Source organism: Diuraphis noxia, unplaced genomic scaffold (genome assembly GCF_037042655.1).
Source record: "Diuraphis noxia isolate RWA-SAM2 unplaced genomic scaffold, SU_Dnox_SAM2 contig0004, whole genome shotgun sequence".
In the NCBI taxonomy this organism is placed as follows: Eukaryota; Metazoa; Arthropoda; class Insecta; order Hemiptera; family Aphididae; genus Diuraphis; species Diuraphis noxia.
In genome coordinates, this window is record NW_028301714.1 from 66,858,799 (window position 1) to 66,877,797 (window position 18,999).

Below are 18,999 nucleotides of genomic sequence, written 5' to 3' on the forward strand. Positions count from 1 at the left end.
CAGACGTTATTACGTCATGTAAAAACAAATAGAACCGCAAATATCCCCCAGAAAGAAGGTCGGTATTTATAAATAAGTGCGGATTATAAAACAGTTTTCTACGAGTTTAAACGGACGATTGTTGGTTAAGAGAATTTATAATTTTTAAATATACTTATAAAATATAAATAAATATATATATATATATATTTTTTTTTACGAATTAAAAAAAGCTTTTCTTGAAAATAATTAAAACCTTGAATTAGGATATTTTTGGTTAAAAGTGTTACGCAGAGATAGATGATGATATCATAAAGAGAATTTTAAATAATTAATATATAATAATTTCATAAAAAGAAATTTTACGGCGGGGTATTTGGGATGAGTATAGAGACAGAGCTTGTTTGGTGTTATAAGACTCGAAAAGTTATTATCAAAAACAAATACGTCCATTAACGGCGATAGGCCGATAGACGTCATATAATAATTATACGCTGCATTCGTTATTCTATGATGTAAACACTATCAACAAATAGTGTTTTAGTATGTTTTATGATTATTATTATACAGTATAAATAGTTGCTCGTGCCTTCGAAGTATTAATTATATAAACGTATATTACCTCCAGTATGTGCTCGGATTCGGACTCCCTGTCGAGTTTCCGTCCAGTAGTGGTTATGAGACCTGAAAAGAAAAAGTAGAAAATTGGTTATCGCTGGTTCGTTTTTCGAAAACGATAACAATTGTCCCATAGTCCCTCCATACATTTCCCCGTCGTATCATCGTCAGAACTGTAATGGATGCGAATGACGGGTAAATATAATAATATATATAATATACAAGCACAGTATATATTATGTTCCCGTCGGTTCGAATACAATAGGAATCAACTTTACTCCTACCTAAACCAGCGTGATGGTTACGATGTCCTTTTGTGCTTGTCTAAATCGCACACGCTATAATTATATCCTTTTCCTTATCCGTGCGCGTGTCGTATCCCGTTCATTATTTTACCAGTGAGATACAAATTAGAATTAGTAGGTGTATAGTAATTATTTACTGTCGACCAATTATTATTTAAGTACTCGTCACGTCGTGTAACACACAATACGTATTGTGTAGGATACTGCGTGTTATGCATAATACGTCAGTGTAATATAATATAATATAGTTACATTAGGGTTTTTATTTTTTAACTTGTGCACTTTTAATAGAGTTTGAATCAGCGCATCAATTAAAGTTTAAAGAGTGACTACATAAAAAACAACGATAATTCACTATTTTTTGCGCGGAATCCCTTTGTCTATATAGGCAATCATCACAGACTTTATTACACTATAAGACACGAACTGTGTATAGCTATAACAACTTCATCTCGGAGTGTGATGTAAGTCGTCTTGACGAAAAAATATAGAGATGTAGCCTGTCCTGACAACAAAGTGCTGCAATGATCTATATGTCTAATATATCTTACCCTATAACTCCGCACTACTATATACATATATTAAGTAAACGAGTAAACAAAAAAGCGCCCTCATGTTACGCTTTCCATACAATCATTATTGCTTGTCTAATAAGAAGTACCTATAAGCGGCCTATATATGATACATTTATTATCCATCATAAAATAAGCCGAGTTAGTGATAAAACTGCATATAAAAGACATACCAAAATTTATGCCAATAATTTGTTTATATAATATACTTTATTATATAAACAAATCATCGATTTTTTTTCTAGTTCTAGTATGGATATAACAGCGCAGTCATCGTTTTATGAATGAATAAGAGATTAATTGTAGTGAAGCGGTTGTTTTCTGTATACTATATATTATTATGTAAGCTTTATTTTCACTGAAAACACCAATAAATTATTAACACCGTTAATTAATGTATATCGAAATCGCTGGAGCTACCTTATCGGCCGAACGGTCGTATAATATATCAGTGTCTTCTCAAGTTAATATACAAGTATTAAAGCCCTACGATACCCTAAAGACTGTGTGCATGTATAATGTATATATACATAATATTTTACATACATAATCGATGGTGCGTTTGTATACCATTATTTTGCCAATGTCCAGAGGATAATTTGAATTATGGTAATTGCCGTAATGGTTGTGCTTAAGTTTAAAATAATCGAGTTTAGACGATCATGTTTTGGATTATGTGCAACAATGAATTTAAATTGTTTCAAAATCAATATATAACATACATATATATATGTATACAGGCATACATATATAGGGTAGTCTATCAAACTCTTGCAGCGGAGTTTAATTTGAGAAACTTCAGGTTTCAAGGTAACCAAATTTAAATATAACTTTGGATGCAAAACGGTATTTTGTTTAATTATTAAAACTTGTACAAAATAATCACCAAGAAATATTAATTAATTATAAAGTGTTAAAAATAATAGGCATAAGATAAAAGATAAAAGATATTAAATCGATATCTTTAAAACACGCAATATCTATATGTCTATAATTTTATATAGGTTCGAAAAAAAAACACACACAAATTCCATCACCAAATGTTTCTGCACTTGGTAGTTAGTTTTGATGCGTATTTTTTTTCATAATAATATGTTTTTTAAATGTAATTTTTCTCGGTAAGTATTATAGAAAATTATATAAATTGGAAATGAATAAAAATAAAATGGGAACTTTTATCCCCATCATATAATAACGATAAATGGTTGGAAAAAGGAATACAATTTGACAGGTGACCATTAAAAAAGACTACCATGTATTTAAGTCAGGTTTTTAACTAGATTAACAAATGTATTATTAGACATTATGTTATTATACACCACACAAAAACTAATATATGAATGCAATTTATTATATTATATAAGTATTATGTTTTTAGATATATATGAACTAACCTAGATTATGACAATAACAGCTGTAAAACAAAATATGACAGATAATCATAAAAAGGGATCGAATTACGAATAACGATAATTTATTTTGTCCAGGAAAATAAAAAACAAATATAGGTACGTAAATATTTCGAATTACAACACGCAAGAGATGCACCTATCCCATATTATGTACAAAAAAAAAAAAAACAACAATAAATTTGTTTGAAAAAAAATATTACTATCGAATGCGAAACGGATAAAAAAACGTCATAGTATAGGTTACATTTTATAGATAATACTTCGGAGATCAAATATTGTTCAATTTTTTTTTTGTACGCGGGGACCACATTATAATATATGAACCAGATTTGTGACGATAATCCTGTTAACAGTTTTTATGAATCAAGGGGTGGAAAATGCGTACAAATATCGACACATCGCTGCTTTTTCTGACGCAGTTTTAAATAAACTGATGCAATTTTTTTTTTGAAGACATCTAACCGGTAAAGGTCATATTAATAGATTTTTTTTTAATTTGTGATTTTTTTATAACACTAGAAATTCATCAACATCAATTTTAAAGTTAAGTTTTTCATTTTTAAACAGTGGATTTTAATTCTAAAAACAAAGTTTTCAGGCACCTACAAATATTAAAAACTGAACCGGTATTCAAATAAAATAAAGATAAAAAAAATGTGTTCGCGTGGAGTATACCAAAAATACCTATACCTACTACTACTCTGCTCATTTAAAATTTAAATGCTTATAAATAAAAAACTATAGATTGAATATTTTAAACTTAAGAATCAGCATTTTGGAATAATATTCCATTACAGCGAATATGAAATTGGAGTTCATTTGCTAAAACGCAGTGTTTCGAGTGCTTTAATAACTAGACGGTGCGGGTAAAACATTGTTTTCACAAAACACGAGAATTCACAGATAAAACGAGTATACCACGTTTAAAAAATGTCGCCTTGTTTACAGAATGTATTACATTAAAATATACCGTCTAGAAGTGACCAATATACATAATATGAGTATATATAGCATATAGAAGAAGGCGTGGGGTGCGACCGCTTACAGCAGTGGGTGTGGGCAGGGAGGAGGAAATAAACGAACTTGTGCGGATAACTATTAAACTATAGATACTATCTACTTATATACCACCCATATAATGTGTATTGTACATTGTTATAATAGGTATTAATAATAATAATATTATTATTATTATTAGTTGTTTTTCAATCTGTGTTTTTCATTATACATATACAATAAAATTTGTATGGTTCCTTTTTGTCAATGTGGACCGAAGAAGCTTATTGCAGTAGGTTAAGCTACCTCCAAAAAACTTGCACCCAAGGCAAATGCCTCATTCCCCCCCCCCCCCCCTTAATGCGCACCTGATATTATATAGTATGCGTTTTAGTCGTTGTAAATGTCATACGCCTGAATCACCCCCCTGGCACGTATATATATAGTATTATAGTAGTGTACCTATATAGTTTAATTAAAAAGTTTTCTGGGAAAAATACCACAAACCCGCGATGTTTAATAGGCGCGCAGTTGCAGTTCTTGGTGAATTTCACGAGCGGATAAACGGCCATAATAATAATATACGAATCGACGGCTGATAATATGCATGCAGCTATTGCATATCCGTATTAGGTACCTATATAATATATATGGTGAATGTGCGACGTGGCGTTTGATGTCCTGCGATAACAATATTATGCACTATACGATGCGGCTAAACGCGTTAAAATCATATCAGTGATAGTAATAATCAAAAAATATGAGAAAATCGAATTCAACGACATATCATATATATATATATATCATATACCTTACACCTCCCAGGCGCATTCGCGCTGTATATATAATAACGTATAAGCCATGATGTAATAATATGTACACCTGGGCCCATAGCATGGACCACATACAGCCATACAGGGTGAACAAGTATACACATATCTCATTTTCCCTTTCTATGAAAATATATACGTATATAGACACAACGAATGTTCGGATGGATTTTCCATTGTGTCCGTTAAACGCGCCTCCCGATATCGTCAAACGCCGCGAGAGGGTGGGTTTTGAATTATTTATATATACCGACAGTTAACGCGGGAAACCTTATATGAAACGTCATGTTTTAAATCCGAAAGCCGAATTGATAAGAGAGAAAGAAAGAGAGGGTAAAATTTTGCGGGGTCAAAAGCGGAGTGTACGTATTGTGTGCCAAGTCGGCTAAAAACGAATGTATGAACGATTATTTCATAAACCGTTCGATCACTGGATATGACCGAACAGATTATGGAGGTGTATACTAAACTATATGCATATTGTAGGTTTGTACACGTACGAGAGTTACCTCCTCGTGGGTGAAATGAATTTTTCACTATAGGTGATACATAGGATCGTATATAGATTTGAGGAGTATATAGGAATAAAATAAATGCAATTTCATCGTTTTATTTGCGCGACAAAATATTTTTTATAAACATAAAACTACTTTTCATAGCTATATCTTAGTGTGGTGTATTTATAATATATAATAATCATCGATTATTATTTATAAAACTCACCTGTGTTGGCAGAAATTGCGAACAGTGACTGTGGATTGCCGGTGGTGATTTTGTACGTGATTCTTGTGTCAGACATATCAGCATCCTCAGCTTCCAACTGTATGATCGGAGTGTTCGGCGGAGCGTCTTCCTTCACTCGCGGATAATATACCGGAGCTTTGGTCAAAGGCACGTTGTCGTTTATGTTCTTTACTTCCACATAAACCTATACGAACATCAAATTAACAGACTCTTTAATTACAACTATCTTTGTGTGCCGCGTACATGTAATATCGATGGATCGTAATGATCGGCAACTAATAATAATAATAATAATCATACCAATATGCAACAATAACAGCAAAAAAAATACTGAAATCTAAAATATTAATATACGAGCCATTGGCTCTAAAAAATAGTAACTTTCTTTCCTCATCAAACAAAGACATTAGATTCATTTGGACACCAGCTAGGTCATTACAACATAAAATTAACTGAGGGGGCAGATAAAGTAGCAAGAAATGCATTAAATAGTCTCACTAGTGAAACAATTACTTTTTCATCACTTGTTGACATTAAAAAGAAATATAAACAAATATTGCATTGATTTGTGAAACACAAAATGGCATACTACCACAGAAAAAATTAGGTAATTTTTAATCGACTTAGAATAGGCTACATAAAATTCACACGGGCACCTTATGACAAAGATATGAGATCCACCCCTATGCTCAATATGCAATGAAATCTACTCAATCAAACACATCATCGTCCACTGCCCAACTTTCATTGAAGCTACGAAAGACTTCAACATCCCTGACAACCTGTATGAAGCAATTGGTTCATTTTCTAACGATCAAAACAATTTTATATCTTAAAAAAATTGAATTGTACAATTGTACATATAATAATGTAAAAATGTAATACTTTTAGATTCTGAGGAATATATATTGGTTTTACAATGATGTTTATTTCTTTTTATTTTTTATTCTGTAAACACTTTTTCTCCCTCTAAACTTGCTTAAAAGTATCAAGTGTAGCATCTTTTCTGAAAGATTATGTTCTTGAGCTGGTACTTTAGAAAGGTCATTTTTCGATTTTCAAAACGGTACTCAAAATAAAAGCGGTTAAAGGAGAAAAACGTACGATTTCACGATTTTATAATATTAAATAATTACGGACGACGTTTTCTACCAAAAATATTGCTTTAAATGAAAAATGACAAGAGATATTTTTTGTTGTATTTTGGATTTTGTTCCTTACGGATTAAAGTTCGGAAAATTTTAGCCATTTTTTAGCTGTTTATAGGCATTTTAATTTTGGGAGTTTTGTGTTGTAATTCAGTTAAAAACCTCGTTAAAAACATTCGTAAAAACTTGAAATTTGGGTTGTTTTCTTATATTATCCTTACTTAGACATGATGGTAAAATTTTTAAAACACATTTGAGCAACTTTTAAGATTTTTCTTTTCTTTTATATTTTTTTTTCATTTTTATGATATTTCCTAACTATAAATTATAATTATAATTATATAAATTATAATTATAATTATATAAATTACCTACTTATATAAATCGTTCTTAAGTTGTTCTTATAACGCTTTGTTTATCACCATAGAAACGAATAAAATTAAATAAAAAAGATTCCCTCGTCCGCTCAGAATCGTTTTTTATTGAATGCAATCATTGCATTCAAATCGAATACAGTAAAATTACACTATCCTGTCCGAGAACCGAAGGACAAACATCTACCACCGAAATGCTGATCTACTTTTTTGTTAAAGCTAATAACCTATGTAACATTGTAGCTGATGTTTAACCAATAAAAAAAATAACAATAATATATGAGTCATCTAAGTTCCGGCGACGATTGCGTCGTCTTCATTCACATTCAAACGAATTTTAGACGGACCGAAATATAATATGATGTGTTTTATTTGCATGTAAATGACTGATATACGCATATTATGATGCACACGTAGATGGATTTTGTCAACCCTAACAATATTGCGTCCGTTCTTTTCACCCCTGTCAATCTGTCATAGACGGGTAAAGGGGGAATGTTATTTATTTGACTTTTTATATATTATAACAGTCGCGTTACTTTTAACGACAATAAAATAAATAAATAAAAAAAAAAAAACAATTTTTATATCTAAATACAAAATAAATTAACGATTAAAGTTGTTAACAACAACAAAAGTTTTAACACCTTGTCAAGAAGAGTTTATAGTGGTGCACGCAAATTTTTTTTACAAATGAGACTTTTTACATTGTGTATAGTATATAGAAATTCAGTTTCGCACGACCACGAAAAAAAGTTTTAAAAATTACCGTTTAAATAAATAGGCATGGTTTTAATGCTTGTATTTTTTTTTTTTAACAGTCTACTAAAAGTAAATTCATCGATATTAATTATGAACTAAAAAATTGTTTTATTACTTAATTTTGGTTACAATGTCTCTTATAATATACACGCATGCAAAACACCACACACCAAGTAAAGTACGTCGTACATAATATATACATCATAGACTCTTAGACATACATACATTTTCTAGACATGGTAAAAATCAACAGCACTAAACCTCAAATGAAGAACCTTATTTTAAGTTATTCGTGCCTATAAGTAATCGTATTGTACGTAATTAGGTATTTGTATACATTAAACTTAATGCGCACATCATTTCAAAAGTTTGAATGTGTTTTCTTAAAATTTTTGTTAGTGCTCAGAAATTCAACTTAGTTTTAAAACTTTTACCCCCTTTATTAACTTTAAACTTGAGTACTTGTAATACTTTAAAATTAAATGATACTAAAAATCTAAAAAATATTTATTTTATTTAGCAAATAAATCATTTCGATGTCTACAATGATATCATCATTATAGTGTGCTCAACTATATATTCAGATCGAAACGATTATGAGTGTACATTTTATTTTTATACAGGTAATACGATACCACGTAATGATGACAGTCATACTGGTTTATTACTAACTGGCAAAATCATTTTTTGAAGTATCATATAATCATACCTATATTGTTATGTATAAATGCAACATTTGAATATCCTATTAAATCAAGGAGAAAAAAAATTTACCATCATTATAAATACTTTTAATTAGTTTCTAAATATTATAACACATCATATAGATAAGACATAATTCGATAACTGAGAATTTATTCAGTTTCTTTTGTTGTTCTTTCAAATTTTAAGCAATAATAATAGGTAGTAATTCATCCTACTAAGAAGTTGAAAGTTATGCATATACTTGAACAAGCCCACAAATTTCATGTAACATTTAATTTATTGCAAGTGAAATAAAAATTACGATTACTCACAGCTAGATGATCTATAGTCTGTACAGAAGGTAAACCATTTTATTCGATGAAAATAGTTATGATTTGAATTACGAACCGGTAAAACTCAAAAAACGGGTAGTGTCAAGGATTAGAATGAAATGAATGGTTCTAGAACAGGTGATGGCCGATTAGTAGGTATGCAGTGTAATATAAAACAGCTAGGGATGTACGAACAAATTTATTTTGATGGTGAAGGACCTAAATGTGTAATGTGTTTAGTGAAGTGAAAAAAATAAATAATTCCACGCATTTGCTTTGTACAATTTATTTTAGATTTCAAGATTCAAACAAGCATTGAAAAAATGTTCTAAATGACTAGATTTTCAGCGAGTCAAAGGAAATCGATTTATACATTTTAACGAATACGAAAGTATACTTAAATGATTAAAACTTGTACTTGGAAAATAAATCTTTTTTAAATAATTAGAATATAGATTAAAATCAATAATTTTTTTTTTTTTGTAAGTACCTTTAGTTATATTCATAATTTTATCATTCATGTCCAGAGATTTGTGAAGCAAATAAAAAATAATTAAGCTTCAATATTCAACTTTGAAAGTGGTTTTTAGAAGCCAATTACTAGATATACGTAGATAATTTTCAAATGTAAAAAAGCGGAAAAGTAGGCAGTCGTTATGCTGTATAGAGTAGATGATATCGAGTATATCTCGGTAATGAGTAGGTCACTGTACTGATTATACCATATTATGTAACATACTTTAAGTTGCTTGGGATGACTCAAAAATAGTTTGATTATAATAATATTTATAAATTAATTATTTTTAGACTATAGAAAAATGCTTCAGGTGGTAGGAGGTAAACATTGATGATCATTGGATTTTTAGGCCACCCTACTGTACTGTTATGGATGATGAGTTGAATTCAACTAAATGGCAAATAATTTAGAAAAATTCACTAGCCACGTACCGATCACCAAATGAAAATATTTTATTATTGGAACATTCTTGTGGATTTTTGCATAGGTATTCGGTTTTCTTAGAAAATAACAAAACTTTGTCATTGGACAAATAAAAACATTTTGAACGGAGGCGGTTCGTTAGATTATATATTAATATGTATATTGTATAATAATAACCAAATTAAAGTGTACTATTGGGATACTTATGAGTTATGACGAACTTGGTTAGCGTATTTTGCGTTAAGATTCCGTTTTTTCTATTTTATTTTTTTTAGATTTTCCATATAATAAGAAAAGTACTGCACAACAATTTTACTATTGACCTTCCAAAAACCAACTAGAATCACTTTGATACCAGAAAAGATAATGAAGTTGAGAGACAAAACAAAATCTTTTTTTTCGGAAAACATCACATTATTCTACTGTAAGATTGAAAAATTAATCGCTAATAGTATAGATAAATAATTATAAAATATTCTTAGAAATAGACACATTATATCTGTCAAATTTGTAAATCAGGAATATGCAATTATTTATTGCTAATTCAAATCTAATACAGCATTCATTGCACAATGATCTAATCAATAACGAGGAATATTCGAAATATACCACCTACTTTATACAGCAAAGCTTCTTTTCCCGGTTTTAAATTTTAAATATTTAAATTGTTATTTATCTAGTTAAAACAATTATATAAGTAATAAATGGTATGATTAAAAAAATACACAGTAAAGGTTATACAATAGGTACACAAAAGGTATAATACAGCCAATTTTATAATAACTCCTACAGTACACTCGAATAGTCGAATAGAATAAATGAACACCTCCAGTGATTTTTTTTTCTTAAAAGGCTACTTGAATCGCCACAATATGTATATTAAAAACTTTAAAACTCTCAAAACTACTATCATTCACTTGAACTAAACCCCATATTATGAAATTGAATGTTTAGAACTCCAATAATCACAATATATCGAGTTAGAGGGAAAAGCTCCTTATAACACCTTAGTCATTACATTAGTTGATATTAATCAAGTGTTATTATGAATAGCATCGAAGGTTATGACCGTATTATACTTTAACTTTTATTTCTTTAAAAAATTAGGTAAAAATATAAATAACCTTTTTTAAGGTATTACGAAAATCAGTATAAAAATTTGAATAGTACCCTACAATAAAATGTATCGATAAATTGATTTTAAATAAGTAGGATATACTTATGATAATATATTTTATTTTAATCAAGATATTTTGTTCTTTCATTTATTTGAGAATAAATAAAAAAACAAATCCAACGTTTTTATGCTTAAAATAAGTAATAACGATTTAGTATAATTAATATATATATATTATACACAAGTTTGTGTATTTATTCTTTATCCATTTATATATATAAGAATCGATATTTTATATTTCTTTACATTTCCAAATTTATTATTTTAGTTTAGTATCCGTATTTGAGACTGTTTAAAGTCATTGAAATGATTCTATTGAACCAACATTTTAAAAATGAATAAAGAATAATTTTGTAAGTATATCTACCTAACCTAACGTTTCCCCAGGTCGACATTTCAATGGCACGCCAACTATAGTTCTTCAGTAACCAAATTTAACGTTAATAAAGATTTTTGTGAGCGAGTACGGCACACACACGACTGCGTTGCGTAGGACAATGATAATATAATATTTAATTAAGTTAAACGTCAATATGATGGTTTAGATCAGCATTTCTTAACCTTTCTGGAGAACACGAACCCCCGATGAAAGATTTTTAGAAATTGCGGACCCCCTACCAATTTTTTGTTGAGTACCTTCTTTTTATTAAAAAACATCTCATGTCGTCATAAAATAATAATAATAATTTTATATTACAAATTATAGGAAGTAGACATAGGTCTATGTCTTACTACATATAAGATATATTTTATACGGAAAATATAAATAATAGTCCAAACATTATATTGTAATAATGCACTCATCATGTCACGTATTGACTTATGTCAGATGTAAAGGCTGCCACGGGCTCAAGGGGGCCACGGACTTACAGGTTGAGACTCACTGGTATAGAGTAAATAAAAAAGCACTAAAAAAATAAATCACACTTTTTCGATCATTCTGTACGTTATAAATGCCTGCGTGGTGCAATCGAATGGTTTACGGTCGGAACTGCATCAAAACGTATCGAATGAAAGACTAAGAATATAATATATATATCTTTATATATAAAGAGATTGAGAGACATAATAATATTGTTCGAACATCAAACATAGGTATACACCGCGTCATTTAAGAAAATCAATTGTCACGAGCAAATAAGGTGACCGCGGTAAAAACTTAATGCACGCATTATAATATATACAGGGTGATTCTTTTATCAAACAACACTCATATGGTGTTTGTGTGTAAATATCACCTAACATACACCAATAACATACTAATATCACCCAAAACCACCCAACTTTGGGAGGCTATATTTTGTGAACGGATTAACGAAAATGAAAATTCAAACGTGAAAATCCATTGAAAAAAAAGCGGGTAAGTCGTGTATGTCGCTCTGCTGTACAGTAGGTTACAAGTGGGTTACTGTAATGTATGGAATTAAATTGGAATCCAATGATATTATATCATTGTATACAAAAAACGATTCTGAGCGAAGACGGTTTATCTGTCTAGGATATATTATAAATTATTAAAAATTTTCAAATCTTAGATTTAAAAAGAAAATTTTTTATGAATTTCTAGTTTGAAATAATTTCTGTATTTTCGTGATTTTTACATAATATGTTGTCAAAACTCAAGCTTTGAATGCTTAAAAAAAAATTGTGACTATGTATTCCTTTTATTTTGCAACTGCTATTGTAAAAATATGTTAGGAGCCTTGTATTAAATTTTCTAATCTTAGAATTAAAAAGGAAAACTTTTATGAATTTCTATCTAAGATAATTTGAACATTGCCGTAATTTTTACGTATTTAGTCAAAATTTGAACTTTAAATGCTTATAAAAAAAAATTGTGACTATATGTTTCTTTTATTTTTCAATTTCTATTGTAAAAATATATAATGAGCCTTGTATTAAATTTTCAAATCTTAGATATAAAAGGAAAATTTTTTATGAATTTCTAGCATAAAATAATTTACGAATTTTCGTGATTTTTACATAATATGTTGTAAAAATTCAAACTTTGAATGCTTATAAAAAAAAATTGTGACTATGTATTTCTTTTATTTTTCAACTTCTATTGTAAAAATATGTTAGGAGCCTTGTATTAAATTTTCAAATCTTAGAATTAAAAAGAAAAACTTTTATGAATTTCTATCTAAGATAATTTGAACATTGTCGTAATTTTTACGTATTTAGTCAAAATTTGAACTTTAAATGCTTATAAAAAAAAATCGTGCCTACGAATTTTTAATATTTTTTAACTTCTATTGTTACAATGTGTTAGAAGCCTTGTATTAAATTTTCAAGCTTCTCTAACGAACAAATAAATTTTTATCGATATTTATAGAAAAAAAAACTAAAAAAGTTGAAAAATTAAAATGTCAGTAAACAGCTCAAAACAAATCTAAATATTTTGAAAATGTTATCAAATATATAAAACGCCTATATAAACATTCAGTCAAAATTTCAAGTATCTGCGGTAATTTGTTTTAGAGTTACACCAAAATAAGGAAATCGCTAAAAGTGAAAATCCAATGTTGTAAAAATTTAAATTTCAAATCCTCATAAAAATTTAATTTGAATTTCCGGTGGAATTTTTATTTGTGATAAAGATTGAAAAACTTGTAAGGAATCTTGTATTAAATTTTTAAATCTTAGATTTAAAAAGAAAATATTTTATGAATTTCTAGCTTAAAATGATTTGTGAATTTTCGTGATTTTTTTTATTTTTCAACTGCTATTGTAACAATATGTTAAGAGCCTTGCATTAAATTTTCAAGTTTTTCTGCCTAACAAATAAATTTTTATCGATATTAATTTAAAAAAAAACTAATAATGATCGAAAATTTCAAATGCCTATGAATAGTTCAACTTAAGTCGAAATTTTTTGAAAATTGCATGGTGGATAGAATATACTTATATAAACATTCGGTGAAAATGTCATGTATCTATGTTAATTTGTTTTAAAATTACATCAAAAATCAAAATCGATTTTGTCGAAAAATGAGTGTGCATAAAATTTCCCGTTTTCCCTTAATTTTTAGTTTTTTTTTCTCGATTATTTAGTAAAGTATTAAGAATTTTTCACTTTTGACCCCCCAAAGTACCAACTAGATTCACTTTCTGATCGAACGAGGTACTGAAGTCAAAAATCGAAGCATTTTTACTGCCCCAAAACGTGATGACAGACACAAAAAAAAAAAAAAAAAATAAACACACATCATGGTAAAATCAATACATTCATCGCTCCGCTCAGAATCTAAAAAAATAATAGGATGCATATGTTTTTAATTTAGTTTTAAATGTATTTTTATTGTTTTGACAATGGATATACTCGTACTTTTTGATCATTGATCATAATTAATAATTTGAAATAATACTCAACTGTTTTTCTTAATTCCAGTAATAATTATTAGATAATTAAGAACATTGAACAACTTTGGCGTTCCAAACGAAAACTGTTATAACGGGTTATGGGTATAATACAATTGTTATAATACAAATATTATACAATAGTATATCTTTACACAAGTGTAGTTGGTATATTAATAGATAATAATAATAATTATGTTTGAAAAAATAAACGGTCTCAAAATCCAACTGATGCTGGCCAATTATAATAATATTATTGCGTACTAGCTGGCCACTAATAAACAACGGTTTGTTTGAATTATCGGCTTTGGTCTACGACGAAATCCGGAAATGGTTCATTTTATTTTTTTCTGTCTACCTACACGCGCATAATACACCTGCAAAATGGCTGCATCTTATAATATCGAGAAATCCGACCACATTGAAAAGACCACCATAAGAAAAGTTATCGACAAAACAAATAGCAACATCGAATACGATGAAATGGAAACCAAGCTACACAGATTCGATAACTACAACGAGGAAATAACTTATGACGATTTGGCGGGTCTACTGAGTTATGCAAAGCAGTTCACAGGCGACGACGCGTCGACTGCCATAATCGCTCAACCGGACGAATCCTCCAACATTGGACCGGCTGAGATAAACATTATTGCAGACGACGTGATTGCGACGTCGTCAACCAAGCAGGTCGCGGCCGTAGAAGAACATGTTAAGCAAAATGACGAGGCGTTGGACGTCACGCCGACCAGGGGAAAGGAGGTCACATCCCCTTTTTGGGGCTTGTTCGTCTGGCTGGACCCGGGAAACACTCCAGCGATACGCGCACCTCCACGCCCGGGCATCTTGATGAGAATCATTAGCGCGGTGTGGAGAGGCGTAACAAGAGCCGTACGCGGAATTCGTTGTTTTTTATTGAGTTTTTTCCCGAAGTGAAACCGTACGAAAGTTCCCCCCCTGATTGAGGGCAGCAGACAAAGGCGTGGCGATGTGAGGACGAGGAAGGTACGTGACAGAGCACTGCAGGGTGATCGGCGGTAAGTCGCCAATACGTGTTATTCGGCCACCAGCTGTGGCGCAACGGGATCGCAGACGTCGGGTGCTCGGGATCGCTGACACGCGAGACCCTCTGACGGCGCGGTGGACGCCTAGCTGCTTCGGTTGCGATCGACGACGACGACACGACGACGGCGAGGCTAGCCATATCGACGCGGGCATCGACGCCGCCCCGTCGATACCAATAACGACTGCAATGCACGAATACGACTCGTTGCGACGGTGACGACGGATTTCCGTAGAGCTCTAAGTGTTCGGGTAGTAGATGATTATAATTTATGTAGGGTAGATAGGAACACGGATGTCAGTATAGCGCTGATGGACTCGAAGAAGCTAAACGTTTCAGAGTTACGGCGGTGCGCGACTCCACGGCGGGACCATTGGCAGCGGCAGACTGCACGGTGCCGACGGATGTGGCCAGGGCGAAAATCACGGAGAGTCTCACTACTGATTCTCTCCCCTTTTCGCCTAGTGGTCTGACGCTGACGGCCTAGTCACGACGCCTCGGTTAGGTCACCGCCCATTCCACAGTACCCATCATATTTTATAGTCTTCGTCGCTCGCTCCGGGAGCTTAGGTAACCGTCGTCACCGGTACAACGATCATCGTATTAAACATCTGCAGTATCGTCAAGCGCACAACATCGCGCACTAGCCACTTGTCGTCAATCGTTGTTCGTCTCGCAACCGTCGTGGTCGGGCTCCATCCGCTGCCATGGTCGTCTTCGCGGCCCGGGCAAACGCGCCAACGATTCTCGAACGCCCCTCAGGACCGACCGAATAACGTTGTAGAGGTGACCAGTAGCCATGTACTTACTAGCATCTTCTGCGATTATCACTCAATCGCCATTACGTACCACTCACATCGCCACGTCTTCTCTGATGCCTTTTTTTTGTTTTTGTTAAAATTATTAGTTATTGTTTTTTTCAATTTGCATTGTATTATATATTATATTTCATCTTTTCGACATAATCTGTTCAAAATGTTAAAGCACACATTTGTTATGTTCACTAAATTGTTCATTAAATTTTTCAATAAAATATATTTTGTTTATATACAGTAACATTTTGTTTTTTATTTTTAGCATTAAAAAGTACGATTTTTTAATTTAACAGAACGATGGTCTCACTGTGCAAAATCATGGTGTCGCGTGGGACCCATAAGGAATACTAAAAATTTGTTTTTTTGTTACGTATCAATTCGACCAAATCTCAATAAAATATATTATAATATATTTTTGACACGTCATACTTAAAATTATAAGTTTATCGGTGTGGTAAGATTACAGCGTGATTACAGAAAAAAGAAAAAGAAAAAATTAAAACACCACGCACACAATATCATAGTAAAATCAATACATTAATTATTAGTCGGCTTAGAATCTAAAATATCAATAACTACTTTTTTGTTATTGTTCTATGAATACCACATTGTCTTTAGTGTTTACGTAAAAGTAGATATTGCCCCGATCCACAAGTCAGACGATGAAATCCGTGTTGAAATCCACACACGCTGTCTAGTAGTCTAGTTGATGATGTTGATAATACTTGTTGTGGACATAAAAAAAATGCCATTAAATAACTCAAAACAAGTAAAAATATTTTGAAAATGTTATCAAGTATAGGTTAGGTTAGGTTCCATCTGCGTTCTCTTGCCGTGGTGAACAGTCGTGTGTCGTTTTTAGTGCATTGCTGATAAGGCCTGCTCTGTGTAATATATTTCGTATATTGCTAGTTAGTTCGTTTTATCTATGTCGTCGTCTTCGGGCGGCGGCTCTCGCGCCGGCCGGAATTCGTCTACGAACAGACTAAAATCGACTTCTCAAAATGGAAGTTCGGGGCTCTGCTCCGAATTTACACTCGTCTCGTACCAACGTAAGTCTAAAACTAAACCAAACCCAACCAGTCCCGTCTCTCCAGGTTTACAACAAATTATGGATAACCCACCGGTTCTTGATACATCAAACACTACTTTCAATTATAACATTCCCGATAACGCGCACGATAATTGCATGGTGGATAGAATATACTTATATAAACATTCGGTGAAAATGTCATGTATCTATGTTAATTTGTTTTAAAATTACATCAAAAATCAAAATCGATTTTGTCGAAAAATGAGTGTGCATAAAATTTCCCGTTTTCCCTTAATTTTTAGGTTTTTTTTCTCGATTATTTAGTAAAGTATTAAGAATTTTTCACTTTTGACCCCCCAAAGTACCAACTAGATTCACTTTCTGATCGAACGAGGTACTGAAGTCAAAAATCGAAGCATTTTTACTGCCCCAAAACGTGATGACAGACACAAAAAAAAAAAAAATAAACACACATCATGGTAAAATCAATACATTCATCGCTCCGCTCAGAATCTAATAGCCTTTTTAATTTATGAAATTTTAAGTAGGTATAGGTTGTCATTTGAAAGTCAAAAGTTAATAATAGTTTACTAGATAAATATAAGGGTGAAAATATAAAAAAAAAATATTGTTCTAGAACAAGATGAATCTAAAATTTTGAAAAAAAAAAATTTGAAAAAAGTCAATAGTTTTTGAAAAAATAAGTGTTGTTTGATAAAAGAATCACCCTGTATAGGAGTCGTCTTGTTTTTCGAAAAGCGTACCTACTGTAAAATATATATATAAAACACGTCGTGTTTTCCGGTTGTCACGCCATATCGTAAAAATTTAATGTAAAGAGGCACGCGTTATCCGCAAAAGCTAGTCCATAAATGTTTCAAATGTTGACCACGCACATAACATACCTACGCGCGTGTTATATATACATACAACGGGATATAATACGTGATATATATCATATATACGCATATACATAGTGATATATATTATATGTATAAACAACGGACCCCAACCGATGTCGGGGCGGCCGCCGACGGTCGAGCGAACGCGCATAAATAATTGATGCAAATTAGTGTTATAATATCATCGTATAGGTACCTCGAGACGAGAGTGCAGGGGAACGGTGGCGTGGTCGAAAGCCATCACAGTCAGCCAATACGACGATTTTGTCTCCACATCCAGCACAACCATTGTCCTGATATTGCCTGTAAAAAAACGACAATTCAAAATGTATAAAAAAAAATTGAATTAACAATAGGTAACAATATACACACACAAGCTATAATAGCGCAAGGATAGTTTAAATTATGATCTAATGAAAATATATTTTTCTGCGAGGATTGATAACAACGTAGTAAAAGAATAATTATTTTTATTTTCAAGTCTTTACGATCACTAATATCGACAATAAAACATACCTATGTATAATACTTATGATGGAAATAATACAATTAAATTTTAAATGATGTACACTTGACCTTAAGTTATCTAAAAATGAAAATATTTCACGTCGTCAAATTTCTAAATGATTTCAAAATATAAATTAACATTATTATAAATGCTGTTAGAGACTACAATATATATATATATATATATATATAGGTGTAGATGCGAGTCGTTGCATATCGTTTGGCTATTGTATTGAGGAGAATAGTCGGCAACTGTTAAACGAAAACGCTGTTCTTAATGATGATCATCAGAAATTATAGCTCAGTATCGAACTTTCATAACTTTCATGCAAGATAATGTAATTTTACACAAATAGGTTGATTATCCGAAATACGTATTGTACACAAAGCCTGATTGTTAAGTTGATCGCCAGTAAGGCTATAGGGTTGATTTGGCGCCCTTACGA

The 18,999-nt window shown here is 31.3% G+C and overlaps 1 protein-coding gene across 3 annotated transcripts in view; it reads right to left on the reverse strand.

Annotated features, from left to right (window-relative positions):
* Positions 1-18,999, reverse strand: part of kug (FAT atypical cadherin kugelei) — a 164,230-nt gene that overhangs the window by 29,024 nt on the left and 116,207 nt on the right. For all 3 annotated transcript variants that reach the window (XM_015522229.2, XM_015522223.2, XM_015522208.2), the window contains exons 4-6: positions 18,243-18,349; positions 5,436-5,640; positions 602-663 (exon numbers count right to left, since the gene is read on the reverse strand). In XM_015522229.2, coding sequence (XP_015377715.2) covers positions 602-663; positions 5,436-5,640; positions 18,243-18,349 — 374 coding nt within the window. The remainder of the gene's footprint in view (positions 1-601; positions 664-5,435; positions 5,641-18,242; positions 18,350-18,999) is intronic.